A 22,876-nucleotide genomic window follows, 5' to 3' on the forward strand; every position below is an offset into this window, starting at 1 on the left:
GGCCAATTCACTAAATATATTCAAAAAAGAGTTCGATGTAGTCCTTACTACTCGGGGGATCAAGGGGTATGGAGAGAAAGCAGGAATGGGGTACTGAAGTTGCATGTTCAGCCATGAACTCATTGAATGGCGGTGCAGGCTAGAAGGGCCGAATGGCCTACTTCTGCACCTATTTTCTATGTTTCTATGTTACCCTGCTGCAAAACACAGCCATCCCCGTAAGATGACGCATCGCATGTTAAAACCAGTTTTTTACAAGGGTCATACAAAGTCAACAGTTTGTTGGAACACAGCAGGTTCCTCGCCTTATTGAAAGCCCGTTCTTGACAATCCCCCCAAGATCATTCCCAACATTTACGGAGGAGCACGTGTAACAGCTCCAACAATGTGCTTAAGTTCGGCAGGAAGTTCCCAAAATAGTTCAAAAGTTATAAGAACATAAGAATTAGGAACAGGAGTCAGCTATCTAGCCCCTCGAGCCTGCTCCGCCCCTTAACAAGATCATGGCTGATCTGGCCGTGGACTCAGCTCCACTTACCCGCCCGCTCCCCATAACCCTTAATTCCCTTATTGGTTAAAAATCTATCTATCTGTGATTTGAATACGTTCAATGAGCTAGCCTCAACTGCTTCCCTGGGCAGAGAATTCCACAGATTCACAACCCTCTGGGAGAAGAAATTCCTTCTCAACTCAGTTTTAAATTGGCTCCCCCGTATTTTGAGGCTGTGCCCCCTAGTTCTAGTCTCCCCAGTCAGTGGAAACAACCTCTCTGCCTCTATCTTGTCTATCCCTTTCATTATTTTAAATGCTTCTATAAGATCACCCCTCATCCTTCTGAACTCCAACGAGTAAAGACCCAGTCTACTCAATCTATCATCATAAGGTAACCCCCTCATCTCCGGAATCAGCCAAGTGAATCGTCTCTGTACCTCCTCCAAAACCAGTATATCCTTCCTTAAGTAAGGTGACCAAAACTGCACGCAGTTCTCCAGATGCAGCCTCACCAATACCCTATACAGTTGCAGCAGGACCTCCCTGCTTTTGTACTCCATCCCTCTCGCAATGAAGGCCAACATTCCATTCGTCTTCCTGATTAACTGCTGCACCTGCAAACTAACTTTTTGGGATTCATGCACAAGGACCCCCAGGTCCCTCTGCACTGCAGCATGTTGTAATTTCTCCCCATTCAAATAATATTCCCTTTTACTGTTTTTTTTCCCAAGATTGGTGACCTCACATTTTCCGACATTGTATTCCATCTGCCAAACCTTCGCCCATTCGCTTAACCTATCCAAATCTCTTTGCAGCCTCTCTGTGTCCTCTACACAACCCGCTTTCCCACTAATCTTTGTGTCATCTGCAAATTTTGTTACACTACACTCTGTCCCCTCTTCCAGGTCATCTATGTATATTGTAAACAGTTGTGGTCCCAGCACCGATCCCTGTGGCACACCATTAACCACCGATTTCCAACCCGAAAAGGACCCATTTATCCCGACTCTCTGCTTTCTGTTAGCCAGCCAATTCTCGATCCATGCTAATACATCTCCTCTGACTCCGTGTACTTTTATCTTCTGCAGTAACCTTTTGTGTGGCACCTTATCGAATGCCTTTTGGAAATCCAAATACACCACATCCATCGGTACACCTCTATCCACCATGCTCATTATATCCTCAAAGAATTCCAGTAAATTAGTTAAACATGATTTCCCCTTCATGAATCCATGTTGCGTCTGCTTGATTGCACCATTCCTATCCAGATGTCCCGCTATTTCTTCCTTAATGATAGCTTCAAGCATTTTCCCCATTACAGATGTTAAACTAACCGGCCTATAGTTACCTGCCTTTTGTCTGCCCCCTTTTTTAAACAGAGGCGTTACATTAGCTGCTTTCCAATCCGCTGGTACCTCCCCAGAGTCCAGAGAATTTTGGTAGATTATAACAAATGCATCTGCTATAACTTCCGCCATCTGGTGTCGAATTGCCCTTGCCTACCTGCCTGGACGGTGTCGAATTGCCCTTGCCTGCCTGTGGAGTTCCGTGTCATTTATATAACATTGATTCCCTGGTTCAACGTAACTTTAAAACCAGGGCTGTGTGCGTAGATTAGCTTGGTCTCCTCTTCCCCCGCCAGAAAGGTCTGAACTATCAACGCCACCCCTTCTAAAGTCAAATCCTTAGTCTTTATGAGCTTCCTGAAAATGCCGGCATGATTAATGCCCTCGATGAAAAAGTCCCTTAACATCTCCCCCCTGCAGGCATCGGAGAACTTACAGAGACTGGCCAAAAATTGCAGTTTCGCCACGAAGTCCGAGATGTTTTGACCCTCCCGACGCCGGTGAGAGTAGAACCGGTGCCGGGCCATGTGTACGCTACTTGCCGGCTTGAGATGCTCACTGATCAGCTGGCTGAGCTCTTCGAAGGACTTGTCCGCTGGCTTTTGGGGTGCGAGCAGGTCTTTCATCAGCGCATACGTCTGGACCACAACCGGTCAGTAGATGCACCCTCCGCTTACCAGCCGCTGCCTCTTCCAGCCAGTCCTTTGTGACAAAGCTCTGCCGGAGTCTTTCCACAAAGTCGTCCCGGTCCTCACCCACACAGTAGCGTTCCTCTGTGCCACCGGTGGCCATCCTCGTGGTTCGGTGATTCCCGATCCTCGTCGCCAGATGTAGTGTCTCTGCACCTTGTTACAAATTCACACGAGGCATGGATATATCAGACACGGTCACTCTGTGACCTTCATTTTATTTCCAGGACTGAAGAGTGTTGATCCTGGGTGGGACCTCCCCTTTTATACCTGGAAGCCCAGGTGAGGAGCTCACTCCCTGTGGTCAGGGTGTGCATTACAAGGGTACAGGTACAGTGTGCATGAGTTACAGTTACATACTTATAGTCATTGCAAGATGGTGAAATACATGACACAGAGCAATGCTCCCTCTACACTGTCCTATCATACATTCCCAGAACAGGCACAGCACAGGTGAGATACAGAATAAATGTCCCTCTACACTGTCCTATCAAACACTCCCTGGGCAGGGACAGCACGGGGTTAGATACAGAGTAAAGCTCCCTCTACACTGTCCTATCAAACACTCCCAGGGCAGGGACAACACAGGGTTAGATACAGAGTAAAGCTCCCTCTACACTGTCCTATCATACATTCCCAGAGCAGGTACAGCAGGGGGTTCGATACAGAGTAAAGCTCCCTCTACAGTATTTCCTTTGGTTCAAGAACAAGGGGACGCTCAGATAAGTGGAGCTAGCAAGACTGAAATCGATAAGATTGTTGTTGGGTAAAGATACCAAGGGATATGGAGCTCAGGCGGGTTAACATGGAATAGATCAGCCATGATTTAACTGAATGGCGGAACAGGCTCGAGGGGCTGAATGGCCTCCTCCTGTAGCTATGCAGACAATCAAAGGTCATGTGGCAGAATGCAGGGCTGGTTTCTAACCAAGACAATGAACCAATTCAAAAATACCCAGCCCGTGTTTCTCCATAAGGTGAAAAGAATCTCGCTTTCTGTTTTCCATTTCAGAGCCGCCGAACACCACCCAGAATGGAATGGAATGCAGAGGGTGTTTTAACAGCTCGTCCACTTCCTGCAGTGATAATGAACAAACAGTGAAGTGCGTTGGGTCGGAGACCCGCTGCATAAATTTCACAGGCAAACAGGCTGCGTGTACGTTGAATCTTCTGCCATGTTTGTGAGACTTGAGTGATTTCATGCACCTGAGGGTGTCAGCTGTGGCACAGTGTGCAGCCCCCTTGCCTCCAAGTCAGCAGATCGTGGGTTCCAGTCTTACTCCAGAGATTTGAGACCCGTAATCCAGGCCGACACACCCAGTGCCAGAACTGAGGGAGCATTGCACTGTCGGAGGAGCAGTACTGAGGGAGCGCTGCACTGTCAGAGGGGCAGTACTGAGGGAGCGCTGCACTGTCAGAGGGGCAGTACTGAGGGAGCATTGCACTGTCGGAGGGGCAGTACTGAGGGAGCATTGCACTGTCGGAGGGGCAGTACTGAGGGAGCGCTGCACTGTCGGAGGGGCAGTACTGAGGGAGCGCTGCACTGTCGGAGGAGCAATACTGAGGGAGTGCTGCACTGTCAGAGGGGCAGTACTGAGGAAGTGCTGCACTGTCGGAGGGGCAGTACTGAGGGAGCGCCGCACTGTCGGAGGGGCAGTACTGAGGGAGCGCCGCACTGTCGGAGGGGCAGTACTGAGGGGGCGCCACACTGTCGGAGGGGCAGTACTGAGGGAGCGCCGCGCTGTCGGAGGGGCAGTACTGAGGGGGCGCCACACTGTCGGAGGGGCAGTACTGAGGGGGCGCCGCACTGTCGGAGGGGCAGTACTGAGGGAGCGCCGCACTGTCGGAGGGGCAGTACTGAGGGGGCGCCGCACTGTCGGAGGGACAGTACTGAGGGAGCGCCACACTGTCGGAGGGGCAGTACTGAGGGGGCGCCACACTGTCGGAGGTCTCATCTTTCGGATGAGACGTTAAACCGAGGTGTGCCCTCTCAGATGGATGTAAAAGATCCCATGGCACTATTTCGAAGAGGAGCAGGGGTGTTCTCCCCAGTGACCTGCGGCCAATATTTATCCCTCGAACAACATCATTAAAACCAGATTATCTTTAAAATGCACCTTTCATCTGTTCCTGTGTTGTAAAATGCGCTGTGATTGCAGCAAGTGCGATACACAGGTATGTAGACCAGTCGAGCACTGTCACAGTGCTGTCCCGTTAAACCGCCCATCCCGTAAAGTGGGCCAATGTCGTGGTCACAAACCCGCCCGTTCTAACCAGCGAGGACTGTTTTATCACACCCCTGGATATCTAACCTGTTTCCCGTCTGTGTCTAGTGCCGAACATGGGCTTGTTCTTCGCCAGGGGCTGCGCCTCGGTGAGGATGTGCCAAAGCACATTCGACTTCAAGTTTTTCCGCATTCAGGTCTTTGAGCTTCCCAAGTGTTGTGAGGGAAACCTCTGCAACAGGGAAACCAGGAGCAACGCCACATCCGAGCCAGGTAATGGAGAGACATCCAGCGCGGACAAAGAGATAGAGAAAGAAAGAGAGGAAAGAAATAAATAAGGAAAGAAAGTACAGGTTGGACCTCTGTGGTCCAGCACCCTCAGGACATGACCGGTGCTGAACCAGAGAATTTTCTGGTGAGTTTGTAGAGTTCATTATGGGAGTTAATAGCAGCTCCTAGTACCCATTATCTGGCTCAGGGATTCTCAACCTCAGGGTTCGTGCTGAGTAACCACCAGGATATTTTTTTTTAAAAAGGAAAAATGCGAGGTGGGATCAAGCTGAAAAAACTAGTGGCTCCAGCCCAGACTATTTGCACAATGTCCTCGTTCGCTGAGAAGGGAGAGACGGTGGTCGCTGAGCGCAGATCCCCCAGCTCAAGCCCTCCGTCTTCCGCTCTCCTCTCCTCTCGCCAGTTTCCGCTGTATATATGGACGGAGTAACCTACTGGCCAAACGGTTGCAGTACAACTGGCAGAATTCCTCCAGAATCACCTGTCCAACCGATTCAACCTCTAGAGTTATGACCAAAAGCATCCGACTGCATCTTTAACTTATTCTGCGCAATATCGGAAACTCTCGGTTAGCAAATAGGTTTTAGCCTGGACACTGCTGCGAGCAATTTGGGAGAAAAATCATATGAGTCTTAAAATTGTGGGGTTTTTTCCTTCAAACTAATGCTGAACCACGGATGTTTCCGGACCAGAGAGTCCCGAACCAGAGAGGTTCAACCTGTAGTGTAGAAATCTGATGTTAAATTAACTAAAACTTCGGTGGAGTTTTTTTTAGCACATCGAATTGTTGTGATCTGGATTGCGCTGGCTGAAAGGGTGGTGGAAGCTGATTTAATGGGAACTTTCAAAAGGGGAATTGGATAAATACTTGAAGGGAAAATTTGTCAGGGCCATGGGGAAGGAGCAGGGCGACAGCGAGGGACGCCGGGGGAGGGGGTTGAGACTAATTGAATAGCTCTTTCAGAGAGCTGGCACAGGCACAATGGGTCTCATTCTGTGCTGTAAGTTTTCTGATTCTAACACGGCCTACAGATTTGCCTGTGATTGGAAAAGTTCTATACCAGATGGTAAATGTGTTGGATTGAATCTCAGGAAGGTTATTAAGTCAGGAGCGTGATATGTGTCGTCTTTGATTTAATAATCTCTTCATTTCTCCTCTCTTTCCCTGGATTTGGTGAATTGGATTGACGACAGAGACCAGCACAATGGATTGCATGGGTAGGATTCATATCTCGTGTTAGTCCAGAATAAATACACAACTGCGATCTGTGTCCCTGTTACAGGCCTCGTCCTGTTCTTATATAACCGGCCTGAGCGGCTGAATGGGCCTCCTCCTGTTCCTGTGTAACAGGCTCGAGGGGCTGAATGGCCTCCTCCTGTTACTGTGTAACAGGCTCGAGGGGCTGAATGGGCCTCCTCCTGTTCCTGTGTAACAGGTTCAAGGGACTGAATGGGCCTCCTCCTGTTCCTACAGTAACAGGCTCAAGGGGCTGAATGGGCCTCCTCCTGTTCCTGTGTAACAGGCTCGGGGGCTGAATGGGCTCCTCCTGTTCCTGTGTAACAGGCCCGAGGGGTTGAATGGGCTCCTCCTGTTCCTGTGTAACAGACTCGAGGGGCTAAATGGGCCTCCTCCTGTTCCTGTGTAACAGGCCCGAGGGGCTGAATGGGCCTCCTCCTGTTCCTATAGTAACAGACTCAAGGGGCTGAATGGGCCTCCTCCTGTTCCTGTGTAACAGGCTTGAGGGGCTGAATGGGCCTCCTCCTGTTCCTGTATAACAGGCTAGAGGGGCTGATTGGGCCTTCTCCTGTTCCTATACAAGCAGCTCGAGGAGCTGATTGAGCCCCCTGTTCCTTTTCAAGAGGCCTCCTTCTGTTCATAAGAGCAGAAGAATTAGGAGCAGGAATAGGCCATACGGCCCTTCGAGCCTGCTCCGCCATTCGATAAGCTCATGGGATGATCTTCTACCTCAACTCCACCTTCCCGCCCGAACCCCATATCTCTCGGTTCCCCATGAGTCCAAAAATCTATTTGTCTCAGCCTTTAATAGAATCAACCACTCAAGCCTATTCCGAAATTACAGTCTTAAATAAAGACAATTACATAGGTTGAGAGGCGAGTTGGCTAAGGTAGACTGGGAAATTTGATTAAAAGGTATCACGGTAGATAAGCAAAGGCAAATATTCCAACAAATATTCCAAAATTCTCAATCAATGTACATTCCATTGACAAATAAAAACGCCATGGGAAAAGTAATCCATCTGTGGCTAATTAAAGAAGTTAAGAATTGTATTAGATTAAACAAAGAGGCTTATAATGGTGCAAAGAATAGTGGTCGTAAGCCTGAGGATTGGGAGAGCTTCAGAAACCAGCAAAGGATGACCAAAACATTGAGAGAAAAAAAGAGAGAAAATAGACTATGAGAGTAAACTTACAAGAGATATAAAAACAGAGTGTAAGAAGTTCTGCAAGTGTGTAACAAGGAAGAGAGTAGCAAAAGGAAACATTGGTCCCTTAGAGGCTGAGACAGGAGAAATTATTATGGGGAATAAGGAAATTGCAGAGACTTTAAACAAATATTTTGCATCTATCTTCACAGTAGAAGACACAAAAAGCATACCAAAATTGTGGGGAACCAAGGGGCTAATAAGAGTGAGGAACTTAAAGTAATTAATAGAGAAACTAAGGGACTAAAAGCAGACAAATCCCCTGGACCTGATGACTGCACCCTATGGTTCTAAAAGAGGTGGCTACAGAGATCGTGGATGCATCATGTGTGATCTTCCAAAATTCTCTAGATTCTAGAACGGTCCCAGCGGATTGGAAAGTAGCAGATATGACCCTGTTATTCAATAAAGAGAGCGAGAAAACAGGGAACTACAGGCCAGTTAGCCTGACATCAATAGTCGAGAAAATTCTGGAATTCTTTCTTAAAGAAGTGATAAATAACAGGCCACTTAGAAAATCATAATATGATTAGGCAGAGTCAACATGGTTTTATGCAAGGGAAATCAGGTTCAACAAAATTATTAGAGTTTTTTGAGGATCTAACGAGCAGGTTAGATAAAGGAGAACTAGTGGATGCAGTATATTTGGATTTCCAAAAGGAATTCGATGAGATGCCATATAAAAGGTTGTTATATGCAAGATGAAGGCTCATGGGGTTGGCGGTAATATAGTAAAATGGATAGAAGATCGGTTAACGGACAAAACAAAGAGCAGCGATAAAGGGGTCATTTTCAGATTAGCAGTCTGGAACTAGTGGGGTGCTGCAAGGATCAGTGCTGGGGCCTCAGCTATTTACAATCTATGTTAATGACTTAGATGAAGGGACTGTGCAATGTATCCAAGTTTGCTGACGATACAAAGTTGGTGGGACAGTAAGCTGTGAGGAGGAGGCAAACAGCCTGCAAAGGGACGTAAACAGGTTAAGTATGTGGGCAAGAAGGCGGCAGATGAAATATAACTTGGGGAAATGCGAGGTTAGTCACTGGGGAGAAAAATTGAGAAACAATATTTTTAAAATGGTGAGAAACTATTAAATGTTGGTGTTCAGAGAGATTTAGGTGTCCGAGTACAGGAAACGCAGAGAATTAGCATGCAAGTACAGCAAGCAATGCAGAAGGCAAATGGCATGTTGGCCTTTATTACAAGGGCTTGGAGTACAAGAGTAAGGAAGTCTTGCTACAATTGTGCAGGGCTTTGGTGAGACCACACCTGGAGTACAGATGCAACGTCGAGAATGTGGAGTTCTGAAATCGGTGGCAGGATCGTCTGGAATCTGTAAAATGTTCCAGAATCCTGACCCTCCGCTGCCTGACCTCGAGCCCGCCTCGCCCCGACCCACTCACCCAGCCTCCAGTCGCTTAACTCCACTCGCCCCAACCCGCTCGCCCCGTCCCCACTCGCTTCACCCCGCTCACCTCACTCCCACTTGCCCCGTCCCGCTCAACTCACCCCCGCATGCCACGATCCGCTCACCCCGCCCCCCCCCCCGCTCGCCTCATCCCACTCGCCTCACCCGCCTCACCCCGACCCAGTCACCCAGCGCCCGCTCACCCCACCCCGCTCGCCCCGCGCTCGCTCGCCCCGCGCCCACTCGCCTCACCGGTCTCGTCCTGGCCCACTTGCCCCAACCCACTCGTCTCGCCCGTCCGACCAGCTCGCCTCAGCCCCGCTCGCCCCGCCCCCGCTCACCACATCCCACTCGCCTCACCCCGCTCGCCCCGCCCCCGCTCACCACATCCCACTCGCCTCACCCCGCTCGCCCCACCCCCGCTCACCACATCCCACTCGCCTCACCCCGCTCGCCCCGCCCCGCTCGCCCCGCCCGACCCACTCGCCTCATCCCACTCGCCTCACCCCGCTCGCCCCGACCCCGCTCACCACATCCCTCTCGCCTCACCCTGCTCGCCCTGACCCGACCCTCTCGCCTCAGCCCCGCTTGCCTTGCCACACCACCGCTCTTCACCCACTGCCCTTACCTCGGGGCCTCCTCACCGGCACGCCTGGACACCTCCTCCGCGACGGGGTCGGTCAGCCTTTCTCACATTCCAAAATCCGGAAATATCTGAACCTGGGCTCGGATGTTTCCGGATTTTGTGACGTTAGAAAGACGATCAAAAGTCCGGAAAAGCCCAGAATCCGGAACGGCCTCAGTTCCGAGAGCTCTGGATTCTCAACGCTGCACCTGTACTGCGCACAGTTTTGGTCTCCTTATCTGAGGAAGGTGCAATAAAGGTTCACTACATTGATCTCTGGGATGGGAGGGTTGTCCTATGAGGACAGATTGGGTAGATTGGGCCTATTCTCCCTGGAGTTTAGAAGAATGAGAGGTGATTGCATTGAAACATGTAAGACCCTGAGGGGGATTGACAGGATAGATGCTGAGAGTTTTGTTTCTCCTGGCTGGAGAGTCTAGAAGTCGAGCTCGCAGTTTCAGAATAAGACTGAGATGAGGGGGGTATTTCTTTACTCAGGGTGGTGAATCTTTGGAATTCACTGCCCCACAAGGCTTTGGATGCTGATTTGTTGTTTATATTCAAGACTGAGACTGATAGATTTTTGGACACTTGGGGCATCAAGGGATATGGAGATCGGGTGGAAAAGTGGGGTAGAGGTAGAAGATTAGACAGGATCTGATTGTATTGTGTAACAGGCTCGAGGGGCTGAATGGGCCGCCTCCTGTTCCTGTGTAACAGCTCGAGGGGCTGAATGGCCGCCTCCTGTTCCTGTGTAACAGGCTCGAGGTACTGAATGGGGCTCCCTCTGTTCCTGTGTAACAGGCTTGAGGCACTGAATGGGCCTCCTCCTGTTCCTGTGTAACAGGCTCGAGGCTCTGAATGGCCTCCTCCTGTAACTATGGTAACAGGCTCGAGGGGCTGAATGGGCCTCCTCCTGTTCCTGTGTAACAGGTTCGAGGCTCTGAATGGCCTCCTCTGTAACTATGGTAACAGGCTCGAGGGGCTGAATGGGCCTCCTCCTGTTCCTGTGTAACAGGCTCGAGGGTCTGTACGGCCTCCTCCTGTTCCTGTGTAACAGGCTCGAGGGAGCTGAATGGGCCTCCTCCTGTTCCTGTGTAACAGCCTCGAGGGGCTAAATGGGCCTCCTCCTGTCCCTGTGTAACAGGCTCGAGGGGCTGAATGGCGTTCCTCCTGTACCTGTGTAACAGGCACGAGCGGCTGAATGGGCCTCCTCCTGTTCCTGTGTAACAGGCTCGAGGGGCTGAATGGGCCTCCTCCTATTCCTGTGTAACAGGCCCGAGGGGCTGAATGGGCCTCTTCCTGTTCCTGTGTAACAGGCTCGAGAGGCTGTACGGTCTCCTCTTGTTCCAATGTAACAGGCTCGTGCGGCTGAATGGGCCTCCTCCTGCTCCAATGTAACTGGCCCAAGGGCCTGAATGGGCCTCCTCCTGTTCCTGTGTAATAGGCTCGAGGGGCTGAATGGGCCTCCTCCTGTTCCTGTGTAACAGGCTTGAGGGGCTGAATGGGCCTCCTCCTGTTCCTGTGTAACAGGCTAGAGGGGCTGAATGGGCCTCCTCCTGTTCCTGTGTAACAAGCTCGAGGGGCTGAATGGGCCTCCTCCTGTTCCTGTGTAACAGGCTCGAGAGGCTGTACGGTCTCCACTTGTTCCAATGTAACAGGCTCGTGCGGCTGAATGGGCCTCCTCCTGCTCCAATGTAACTGGCCCAAGGGCCTGAATGGCCTCCTCCTGTTCCTGTGTAACAGGCCCAAGGGGCTGAATGGGCCTCCTCCAGTTCCTGTGTAACAGGCTCGAGGGGCTGAATGGGCCTCCTCCTGTTCCTGTGTAACAGGCCCAAGGGCCTGAATGGCCTCCTCCTGTTCCTGTGTAACAGGATCAAGGGGCTGAATGGGCCTCCTCCTGTTCCTGTGTAACAAGCTCGAGGGGCTGAATGGGCCTCCTCCTGTTCCTGTGTAGCAGGCTCGAGGGGCTGAATGGGCCTCCTCCTGATCCTGTGTAACAGGCTCGAGGGGCTGAATGGGCCTCCTCCTGTTCCTGTGTAACAGGCTCGTGGAGCTGAATGGGCCTCCTCCTGTTCCTGTGTAACAAGCTCGAGCGGCTGAATGGGCCTCCTCCTGTTCCTGTGAAACAAACTCGAGAGGCTGTACGGTCTCCTCTTATTCCAATGTAACAGGCTCGTGCGGCTGAATGGGCCTCCTCCTGCTCCAATGTAACTGGCCCAAGGGCCTGAATGGCCTCCTCCTGTTCCTGTGTAACAGGCTTGAGGGGCTGAATGGGCCTCCTCCTGTTCCTGTGGAGCAGGCTCGAGGAGCTGAATGGGCCTCCTCCTGTTCCTGTGTAACAGGCTCGAGGGGCTGAATGGGCCTCCTCCTGTTCCCGTGTAACAGGCTCGAGGGGCTGAATGGGCCTCCTCCTGTTCCTGTGTAACATGCTCAAGGGGCTGTATGGGCTCCTCTTGTTATTATGAAATAGGCCTGAGGGGCTGAATGGCCTCCTCCTATTCCTATGTTCCTGTTTAATAGGGGGTGGGTCTGGCTGCAGAGAGGACAATGCGTAGCCTACACTGACCTCTGACCTGTGCTCAGCATTGTGGAATGGGCAGCTCAACTCTGGTCAGTATTATTGCTTTTTAATCTCTGTTCTTATTCCTCCTGCAGCAAGTCTTGGATGTGTCTTGGGAGCAATATTTGGAGCTGTAGCTGGAGTCCTGATATTGTTGTGGTTATATTGGTATTTCTGTCGGAGGCAGAGAGGTCAGTATGACAGACATTCAACTTGGAATCATAGAATCATACAGCACAGAAGGAGGCCACTTGCCCCATCATGCCTGTGCCGGCCCTTTTGAAAGAATATATCCAATTAGTCCCACTTACCACGCCGATCTGCAAATTTATCCATTTCAAGAATATATCCAATTTCCTGTTCTCCAAGTGCAGTTGGACCAGGACTCCCTATCTCTGTAACCTTCTCCAGCCCCACAACCCTCCGAGATTTCTGCGCTCCTCCAATTCTGTCCTCTTGCACATTCCCCGATTTCCATCGCTCCACATATGGTGGCCGTGCCTTCAGCTGCCTGGGCACCGAGCTCTGGAACTCCCTCCCTAAACCTCCCCGCCTCTCCTCCTTTAAGACACTCCTTTAAACCTACCTCTTTGACCAAGCTTTCGGTCACCAGTTCTGGATGAGCAGAAATTTTCTCCAGTTGAATATTGGGAAGACCGAAGCCATTGTTTTTGGTTCCTGCCACAAACTCTGTTCCCTAGACCACTCACGCCATCCCTCGCCCCAACTTCTGTCTGAGGCTGAACCAGACGGTTTGCAACTTGATGTCACATTTGACCTTGAAATGAGCTTTCGGCCACATATGCGCAGCATTACTAAGACCGCCTATTTCCATCTCCGTGACATCCCTTATCTCCGTCCTTGCCTCAGCTAATCCACTGTTGAAGCCCTCATCCACGCCTTTGTTACCTCCAGACTTGACCATTCCAATGCACTCCTGGCCGGCCTCCCACATTCTACCCAATGTAAACTAGAGGCGATCCAAAACTCGGCTGCCCATGTCCTAACTTGCACCAAGCCCCGCTCACCCATCACCCCCTGTGCTCACTGCCCGTGTCCTAACTCGCACCGAGTCCCGCTCACCCATCACCCCCTGTGCTCACTGCCCCGTGTCCTAACTCGCACCGAGTCCCGCTCACCCATCACCCACTGTGCTCACTGCCCGTGTCCTAACTCGCACCGAGTCCCGCTCACCCATCACCCCCTGTGCTCACTGCCCGTGTCCTAACTCGCACCGAGTCCCGCTCACCCATCACCCACTGTGCTCACTGCCCCGTGTCCTAACTCACACCCAGTCCCGCTCACCCATCACCCCCTGTGCTCACTGCCCGTGTCCTAACTCGCACCGAGTCCCGCTCACCCATCACCCCCTGTGCTCACTGCCCGTGTCCTAACTCGCACCGAGTCCCGCTCACCCATCACCCCCTGTGCTCACTGCCCGTGTCCTAACTTGCACCAAGCCCCGCTCACCCATCACCCCTGTGGTCGCTAACCTACAATGGCATCCGGTTAAGCAATGCTTCAATTTCAAAATTCTGATCCTTGTGTTCAAATCCCTCCATGGCCTCGCCCTTCCCTAACTCTGTAATCTCCTGCAGCCCCTCACACCTCACCCGAGATCTCCGCGCTACTCTAATTTTGCCCTCTTTGGTACCCCTGATTATAATTGCTCAACCATTGATGGCTATGCCTTCTGTTGCCGAGGACACAAGCTCTGGAACTCCCTGCCTAAACCTCTCTGCCTCTATTTCTCTTTCCTCCATCAAGACACCCCTTAAAACATGCCTCTTTGACCAAACTTTTGGTCACCTGCGCTAATTTCTACTTATGCAGCTCGGTATCAAATTTATTATCTCATAATACTCCTGTGAAGTGCCTTGGCACATTTCACTACGTTAAAGGCACTATATAAATGCAAATTGTTATTGTTGTTATCTTAATATTGTTTTATGTGGCTCAGTGTCAAATATTTGTCCTCCTGTTCCTGTATAACATGCCCGAGGGGCTGAATGGGCTATGCAATGTGTTGGATTGAATCCATTGAAGATTATTAAGTCAGGAGCGTGGAATGTGTAGTCTTTGGTTTAATGATCTCTTCATTTCTCCTCTCTTCCCCTGGATTTGGTGAATCAGGAACCACAAGGAGCAACTCAGTGACACCAGAGACCAGTGTCAGAAAGCTGGTCGATTAAGACGGTAGGAATTCACATCTCATGTTATTCCCAGAACAAATACAGCAAATGCCCAACAACTGGGATCTGTGCCCCTATTACATACATTCTCCTGTTTGAATACAAGAGGCTCGAGGGGCTGAATGGGCCTCCTCCTGTTCCTATATAAAGCAGTTTTGAGGGTCTCAATGGCCTCCGACTGTTCCTGGTGTGCAAAATCAAAGCGCATGGTATTGGGGGTAATGTACTGGCGTGGATAGAGAACTGGTTGGCAGACAGGAAGCAGGGAGTCGGGATAAACGGGTCCTTTTCAGAATGGCAGGCAGTGACTAGTGGAGTGCCGCAGGGCTCAGTGCTGGGACCCCAGCTCTTTACAATATACATTAATGATTTAGATGAAGGAATAGCGTGTATTATCTCTAAACTTGCGGATGACACTAAACTGGGTGGCGGTGTGAGCTGTGAGGAGGACGCTAAGAGGCTGCAGGGTGACTTGGACAGGTTAGGTGAGTGGGCAAATGCATGGCAGATGCAGTATAATGTGGATAAATGTGAGGTTATCCATTTTGGGGGCAAAAACACGAAGGCAGAATATTATCTGAATGGCGGCAGATTAAGAAAAGGGCAGGTGCAACAAGACCTGGTTCATCAGTCACTGAAAGTGGGCACGCAGGTACAGCAGGCGGTAAAGAAGGCAAATGGTATGTTGGCCTTCATAGCTAGGGGATTTGAGTATAGGAGCAGGGAGTCTTACTGCAGTTGTACAGGGCCTTAGTGAGGCCTCACCTGCAATATTGTGTTCAGTTTTGGTCTCCTAGTCTGAGGAAGGATGTTCTTGCTATTGAGGGAGTGCTGCGAAGATTCACCAGATTGATTCCAGGGATGGCTGGTCTGTCATATGAGGAGAGACTGGATCAATTGGGCCTTTATTCACTGGAGTTTAGAAGGATGAGAGGGGAGCTCATAGAAACGTATAAGATTCTGACGGGACTGGACAGGTTAGATGCGGGAAGAATGTTCCCGATGTTGGGGAAGTCCAGAACCAGGGGACATAGTCTTAGGATAAGGGGTAGGCCATTTAGGAGAAACTTCTTCACTCAGAGAGTTGTTAACCTGTGGAATTCCCTGCCACAGAGAGTTGTTGAGGCCAGTTCATTGGATATATTCAAGAGGGAGTTAGATATGGCCCTTATGGCTAAAGGGATCAAGGGGTATGGAGAGAAAGCAGGAAAGGGGTACTGAAGGAATGATCAGCCATGATCTTATTGAATGGCGGTGCAGGCTCGAAGGGCTGAATGGCCTACTCCTGCATCTATTTTCTATGTTTCTACGTATCTGTACAAGAGGTTCAAGGGGCTGAATGGGCTTCCTCCTGTTCCTATATATTACACTCATAATAAATGGTGAGACTGAGTACTGTGTAATGAGCAAGTGTGACCTTAGCTCCTTTATTAAGGCTCCAGAGTGCAGGTACCTCGTGGGTGTCCTGCTTATATACTGTGCTCCCAAGGGATGCTGGGCCCTTAGGTGTAATTCAAGTTACAAAGGGTTAAATACATAACATCACTCCCCCGTGAAGTCAACAGTACACTTATTTACAAGGTGAGATGATCTGGGGCTTTGCGCTCCCTTGTCGATCGTCTCAGTACAAATGCTGGTGTGGGTGGGTTGGTCAGTTCTTCACTGGGCTGTTGGGCAGCCGGCCTTGCCGAGCTGCTGGAGATGATGAGTTCGGTTTCATGGTCAACTATGATGTCAGTTGCCACTTGTGTGTGTGTTGGAAGGTCAAAGTTGGTGGTGTCCTCTTCGGGTTGTTCGTAACTGTTGGTGAACCACAATTTGATTTAGTCCAAATGTTTTCTGTACGTTTGTCCATTGGTCAGTTTGACCTGAAACATCTTACTCCCCTCTTTGGCTGTGACCGTGCCAGCGAGCCATTTGGGACCATGTCCATAATTAAGCATAAAAATTGATCTCAATATCGCGAGACAAATTTGCGCGGTCATGGTACACACTTTGTTGATGCCGTTTGCCCTCCACGTGATCATGGAGATCAGGGTGGACAAGAGAGAGCCTTGTTTTAAGCACCCTTTTCATGAGTAGCTCAGCTGGAAGAATCCCGGTGAGTGAGTGGGGTCTGGTGCGGTAGCTGAGCAGTACTCGAGATAACCGGGTCTGCAGGGAGCCTTCCGACACACGTTTCAAGCTTTGCTTCATGGTCTGAACCGCCATTGGATGCAGGCTTGAACGGGGCAGATGTGACATGTTTGATCCTGTTGCGGGTCATGAATGCCTGGAATTCAGCACTGGTGAAGCACGGCCCATTGTCGCTGACTAGGACATCAGGCAAGCTGTGCATTGCAAACATGCCTCATAGGCTTTCAATGGTGGCCGTGGATGTGCTTACAGACATTATTGTACATTCAATCCATTTTGAGTAAGCGTCCATGACAACCAAAAACATTTTGCCTAGGAATGGGCCCGCATAGTCTACATGGCTCCTCGGCCACGGTTTGGATGACCACGACCACAAACTTAGCGATGCCTCTCTGGGTACATTGCTCAGCTGAGAGCCAGTGTTCACTGGCGCACGCATGACTCTAAATCTGAGTCGATGCCAGCCACCACACGTGAGATCTAGATATGGCTTTCATCATTACGATGCCTGGGTGGGTGTTGTGCAGTTCGCAAATAAATGTGTCTCTGTCTTTCTTGGGCTAGACCACGCAATTGCCCCACAAAAGACAGTCCGCCTGCAGGGACAACTCGTCTTTGCGTCTGTGGAACGGCTTAATCGCTTCCTGCATCTCCACTGGGACACTGGACCAGCTCCCATGGAGAACACAGTTTTTTACCAAGGACAGTAAAGGATCCTGGCTGGTCCAGGTCCTGATCTGGCAGGCCGTAACAGGGGACTTCTCGTTCTCAAATGCCTCCATGACCATGAGCAAGTCCGCTGGCTGTGCCATTTCCACCCCGGTGGTGGGCAATGGTAGCCGACTGAGAGCATCTGCGCAGTTCTCTGCCCGGTCTGTGGCGGATTACATAGTTGTATGCCGATATCGTGAGCGCCCATCTTTGGATGCGGGCAGAGGCATTAGTATTAATCCCTTTGTTCTCAGAGAACAGCGATATGAGAGACTTGTGGTCAGTTTCAAGCTCGAACTTGAGGCCAAATAAGTACAGATGCATTTTCTTTACCCCGTAAACGCACGCCAGAGCCTCTTTTTCAACCATGCTGTAGGCCCATTCGGCCTTGGACAAACTCCTGGCTGCACACGCAACAGATTGCAAAATCCCCGAATCATTAGTCTGTTGTAACACACATCCGACCCCGTATGACGACGCATTGCAAGCTAACACTAATCGTTTACATGGATTATACAGGACAAGCAGTTTGTTAGAACACAATAAATTTCTGGCTTTCTTAAAGGCAGCCTCTTGTGAATTCCCCCATACCCAGTTGTCTCCCTTGCGCAGTAGCGCATGCAGGGGTTCGAGCAAGGTGCTTAACCCAGGTAGGAAATTAGCAAAATAGTTAAGGAGTCCCAGGAATGATCGCAGCTCCGTCACGTTCTGTGGTCGCGGCGCGTTCTTGATGGCCTCCGTCTTGGCGTCAGTGGGTCTGATGCCATCTGCTGCGATTCTCCTTCCTAAGAATTCAACGTCCTGTGCCAGAAAAACACACTTCGAGCGTTTCAACCTGAGCTCCACGCGATCCAACCGCCTAAGAACCTCCTCCAGATTCTTCAAGTGCTCCATGGTGTCCCAACCTGTAACCAATATATCATCCTGGAAGACCCCTGTGCAAGGAACCAACTTTAGCAGGCTCTCCATGTTCCACTGGAAGATCGTCGCAGCCGACCGAATCCCGAACGTGCACCGGTTGTAGATAAACAGATCTAAGTGCGTGTTGATGCAGGTGAGGCCTTTCAAAGACTCCTCCAGCACCTGCATCATGTCGGCCGAGGTCAGGTCCAGATTAGTGAACGTCTTCCCTTAAGCCAGGATCGCAAATAGGTCGTCTGCCTTTGGTAGCGGGTACTGGTCTTGCAGCGAAAACCGGTTAATTGTTACTTTATAGTCTAACCGTACCATCCTCCTTGAGTACTGGGACAATCGGACTGGCCCAGTCGTTGAATTTCACCGGCGCAATGATGCCTTCACGTTGCAGCCTGTCCAGCTCAATTTCCACTTTTTCACGTATCATGTACAATACCGCCCGAGCCTTGTGGTGAATGGGTCGCGTGCCGGGAACCAAATGGATCTGTACTTTCGCCCCCGAGAAGCTTCTAATGCCTGGCTCGAATAACGATGGGAATTTGCTTAGAACCCGGATGTATGAGGCGTCGTCGACAGACGAAAGCCCTCGGATGTCGTCCCAGTTCCAGCGGATTTTCCCCAGCCAGCTTCTGCCAAACAATGTGGGGCCATCCCCTGGCACAATCCACAGCGGGAGTTCGTGTACTGCTCCATCATAGGAGACTTTGACTTCTGCACTGCCAGTTACAGGGATTAGTTGCTTGGTGTAAGTTTTAGTTTGGTGTGAATGGGGCTGAGCTTGGGCCTGTGTGCCTTCTTTCCCCACAACCTGTCGAAAACCTTTTTACTCATCATGGACTGACTTGCCCCTGTGTCCAGCTCCATAGATACTGGAATGCCGTTCAGTTCAACTTTCAACATTATTGGTGTGTACCCCGTACACTTCTGCCTCCTTCGTTGGGGCCGATCACCCCCACAGCGCCAACAGGGTGTTAACTGCCTCGCATTAACAGATGATGGCGGACTCTGGGTCAATTGAGGTCGGGCCACAGCTGCCGGTGTATACGTTCTGCCATGTACATTTCTGCTCAAAACCAACGTTACTTTATGCACAGTACTGGCCGAGACTTCTTTGTTTTGTGAAATTTGCTTGATGTTGTCGCTGGTGGACATAAATGCGATCATTATGGCTTTACTCAGATTCAGAGTTTCTACAGTCAACAGTTTGCAAAGGATTGTCTCACGTCCGATGCCCGTACAAAACGTCTCTGAGCATTTGTTCTAGGAATCCCTCAAAATAACAATGTCCTGCGAAGTTCGGCAACGTAGCTCGCCATTTCCTGGCCCTCTGATTGTTGACACGTGTAGAACCGATATCTCGCCATCAAAACGCTTTCCTTAGGATTTAGGTGCTCCCAGACCAGCATACACAATTCTTCGTAGGATTTCTCTGTTGGTTTTGCCGGGGCCAGGAGATTCTTCATGAGGCCATAGGCTGTTGCCCCACAGACAGTGAGGAGGATCGCCCTTCGTTTGGTGGCATTCTCGTCCCCTTCCAGCTCGTTGGCCACAAAGTATTGGTCGAGTCTCTCCATGAAGGCCTCCCAATTGTCCCCTTCTGAGAACTTCTTCACGATGCCGACTGTTCTTTGCATTTTCGCACGGTTGTTCGTTACCTCGTCGCCAATTGTTACACTCATAATAAATGGTGAGACTGAGTACTGTGTGTAATGAGCAAGTGTGACCTTAGGTCCTTTACTAAGGTTCCAGAGTGCAGGTACCTCGTGGGTGGCTTGCTTATATACTGTGCTCCCAAGGGATGCTGGGATCCCTTGGGACTCCAACAGGTGGGCCCTCTGGTGGTCAGGTGTAATGCAAGTTACAAAGGGTTAAATACATAACACTATATAAAGCAGGTTCAAGGGACTGAATGGTCTCCTCCTGTTCCTGCACAAGAGGCTCGAGGGACTGAATGGGCTCCTCCTATTCGTATATAAAGCAGGTTCAAGGGACTGAATGGCCTCCTCCTATTCTTATATAACAGACACGAAGGGCTGAATGGCCTCCTCCTGTTCCTATACAAGAGGCGCAAGGAGCTGAATGAGCCTCCTCCTGTTCCTATGCAACAGGCTTGCGGGGATGAATGGCCCTCCTCCTGTTCCTTTGTAACAGGCTCAGGGGGCTGAATGGCCTCATGTTCCGACACAAGAGTCTCGAGGGGATGAATGAGCTCCTCCTGTTCCTATGTAACAGGCATCGGGGCAAATGGCCAACTTCTGATCCTATGTAACAGGACTGTGGGGCTGAATAGTCTCCTCCTGTTCCTTTGTAAAAGTCTCGAGCGACTGAATGGCCTCCTAATGTTCCTAACTAACAGCTTCAAGGGGCTGAATGGTCTCCTCCTTTTCCTATGTAACAGACCCAAGGGCTGAATGGCCTCCTGTTCTTACGTCACAGGCATGGAGGGGCTGAATGGCCTCCTCCTGTTCCTGTATAACAGGACTAAGGAGCTGCATGGCCTCCTCCTGTTCCTATGTAACAGGCCCGAGTGACTGAACGACTTCCTCCTGGTCCTATGTTACAGGCTCGAGGGGCTGAATGGCCACCTCCTGTTCCAGTTTGTCACAGGCCCGAGGGGCTAAATGAGTTCCACCTTTGCCTACGTAACAGCTTTGAGGGGCTGAATGGCCTTCTCCTGTTCCTAGGTAACAGGCTCGAGGAGCTGAATGGGCCTCCTCCTGTTCCTGTGTAACAGGCTCGAGAGGCTGAATGGGCCTCCTCCTGTTCCTGTGTAACAGGTTCGAGGGGCTGAATGGGCCTCCTCCTGTTCCTGTGTAACAGGTTCAAGGGGCTGAATGGGCCTCCTCCTGTTCCTGTGTAACAGGTTCAAGGGGCTGAATGGGTTCCTTCTGTTCCTACGTAACCAGTCGAGGGGCTGAATGGGCTTTTCCTATTCCTACATAACATCCTCGAGGGGCTTAATGGCCTCCTCCTATTTCTGTGCAACAGGCAAGAGAGGCTGAATGGCCTCCTCCTGTTCCTATGTAATGTGTTGGATTAGATCGCAGGAAGATTATTAAGGCAGAGGGGCAAATGGCCACCTTCAGTTCCTGTGTAACAGGCTCGAGGGGCTGAATGGCCTTCTCTTCCTATGTAACAGACTCGAGTGTCTGAACGGCCTCCTCTTGTTCCTATGTAACAAGCTTGAGGGGTTAATTGGCCTCCTCCTGTTGCTATGTAACATGTTAGTTTGACTCCATGGAAGATTATTAAGTCAGGAGATTGAATGTCTAGTCTTTGGTTTAATGATCTCTTCATTTCTCCTCTCGTCCCCTGGATTTGGTGAATCAGCAGCATTGAGCAACACAGTGACACCAGTGATTAATAGCAGATGGCTGGATGATAGCGACGGTAGGAATTCACATCTCGTATATTTCCCAGAACAAATACACCCAACGACTGCAATTTTGGACCTGCTATAGACCTCCTCCTGTTCTTATACAAGAGGCTCGAGGGGCTGAAGGGACCTCCAACTATTCCTACATAATGCAGGTTCGAGGGGCTGAATGGCCTCCTCTTGTTCCTATGTAACAGGCATGAAGGGTGAATGGCCTCCTCCTGCTCCTATGTAACAGGCACGAAGGGTGAATGGCCTCCTCCTGTTCCTATGTAACAGGCACGAAGGGTGAATGGCCTCCTCCTGTTCCTATGTAACAGGCACGAAGGGCTGAATGGCCTCCTCCTGTTCCTATGTAACAGGCACGAGGGGCTGAATGGCCATCTTTAGTTCCTATGTAACAGGCCAGAGGGGCTGAATAGTCGATAGCAGGCTGATCAATAGCGAGGGTAGGAATTCACATCTCGTATTATTCCCAGACCAAATACACCAAACACCTAACGACTGGGGTCAGTGTCCCTGTTACAGGCCTCCTGCTGTTCCTACACCACAGGCACGAGGGGCTGAATGGGCCTCCTCCTGTTCCTATTTAAAGCAGGTTCGAGGGGCTGAATGGGCTATCCATGTACCTATATCAGCAGCTTGAGGGGCTGAATGGTCTCCTGTTCCTATGTAACAGGCTCGAGTATCTGGCGGCAATGTTCCCTCCAATTTTTTTGGTACTGAATGGGCCATGAATTTCTTTTGAGTGCGACACTGGGAAAGTTTTACAACAAATTTTGCTAGGACTACTTTTACTGCAACTTATATTATAATAACAACTTTTACAACAACAACAGCAACCAATAAAAAGCATATCTAAAGGAATGCCGCATTATCATTTTTCATCGCATCGTCTCAAATCATGACACAATCAGACAAACTCTTCAAATTCATGAAATCAGTGGACTTTTTTGGTTTATAAACCTCGTTAGTGACTTTATTTAATCCATAAGAGGCCACAGTTCTTACAAAAATGATATTACTGCATCTGCAAATGCTCTACAAAGCAGTTTTAGATATATCCGACCAGTTATTAACATCTCCACGATGCTAATCTCAGGTTAAGTTTATGAATCATAGAACGATCACAGCACAGAAGGAAGCCATTCGGCCCATCGAGCCCATGCTAGCTCTCTAAAAGAAACATAGAAACAGATAAACATAGAAAATAGGTGCAGGAGTAGCCCATGTGGCCCTTCGAGCCTGCACCACCATTCAATATGATCATGGCTGATCATTCCCTCAGTACCCCTTTCCTGCTTTCTCTCCATACCCCTTGATCCCTTTAGCCGTAAGGGCCATATCTAACTCCCTTTTGAATATATCAAACGAACTGGCATCAACAATTCTGCGCTAGGGAATTCTACAGGTTAACAACTCTCTGAGTGAAGAAGTTTCTCCTCATCTCAGTCCTAAATG

The 22,876-nt window shown here is 50.2% G+C and overlaps 1 protein-coding gene across 4 annotated transcripts in view; it reads left to right on the forward strand.

Annotated features, from left to right (window-relative positions):
- LOC139240376 (phospholipase A2 inhibitor gamma subunit B-like) overlaps positions 1-22,876 on the forward strand; it is a 54,052-nt gene that overhangs the window by 28,135 nt on the left and 3,041 nt on the right. For 2 of the 4 annotated variants that reach the window (XR_011588712.1, XR_011588711.1), the window contains exons 6-11: positions 3,540-3,683; positions 4,861-5,025; positions 6,238-6,261; positions 12,181-12,276; positions 14,219-14,281; positions 21,373-21,429. Coding sequence is in view for 1 of the 4 variants with exons in the window: in XM_070868854.1 (XP_070724955.1) it covers positions 3,540-3,683; positions 4,861-5,025; positions 6,238-6,261; positions 12,181-12,276; positions 14,219-14,277 (488 nt within the window). In the remaining 3 variants the exon portion in view is untranslated. Of the gene's footprint in view, positions 1-3,539; positions 3,684-4,860; positions 5,026-6,237; positions 6,262-12,180; positions 12,277-14,218; positions 14,282-21,369; positions 21,430-22,876 lie in introns of all 4 variants that reach the window. The other 2 variants (XR_011588713.1, XM_070868854.1) reach the window with 2 other exon arrangements.

This window comes from Pristiophorus japonicus, chromosome 31 (assembly GCF_044704955.1).
Source record: "Pristiophorus japonicus isolate sPriJap1 chromosome 31, sPriJap1.hap1, whole genome shotgun sequence".
In the NCBI taxonomy this organism is placed as follows: Eukaryota; Metazoa; Chordata; class Chondrichthyes; family Pristiophoridae; genus Pristiophorus; species Pristiophorus japonicus.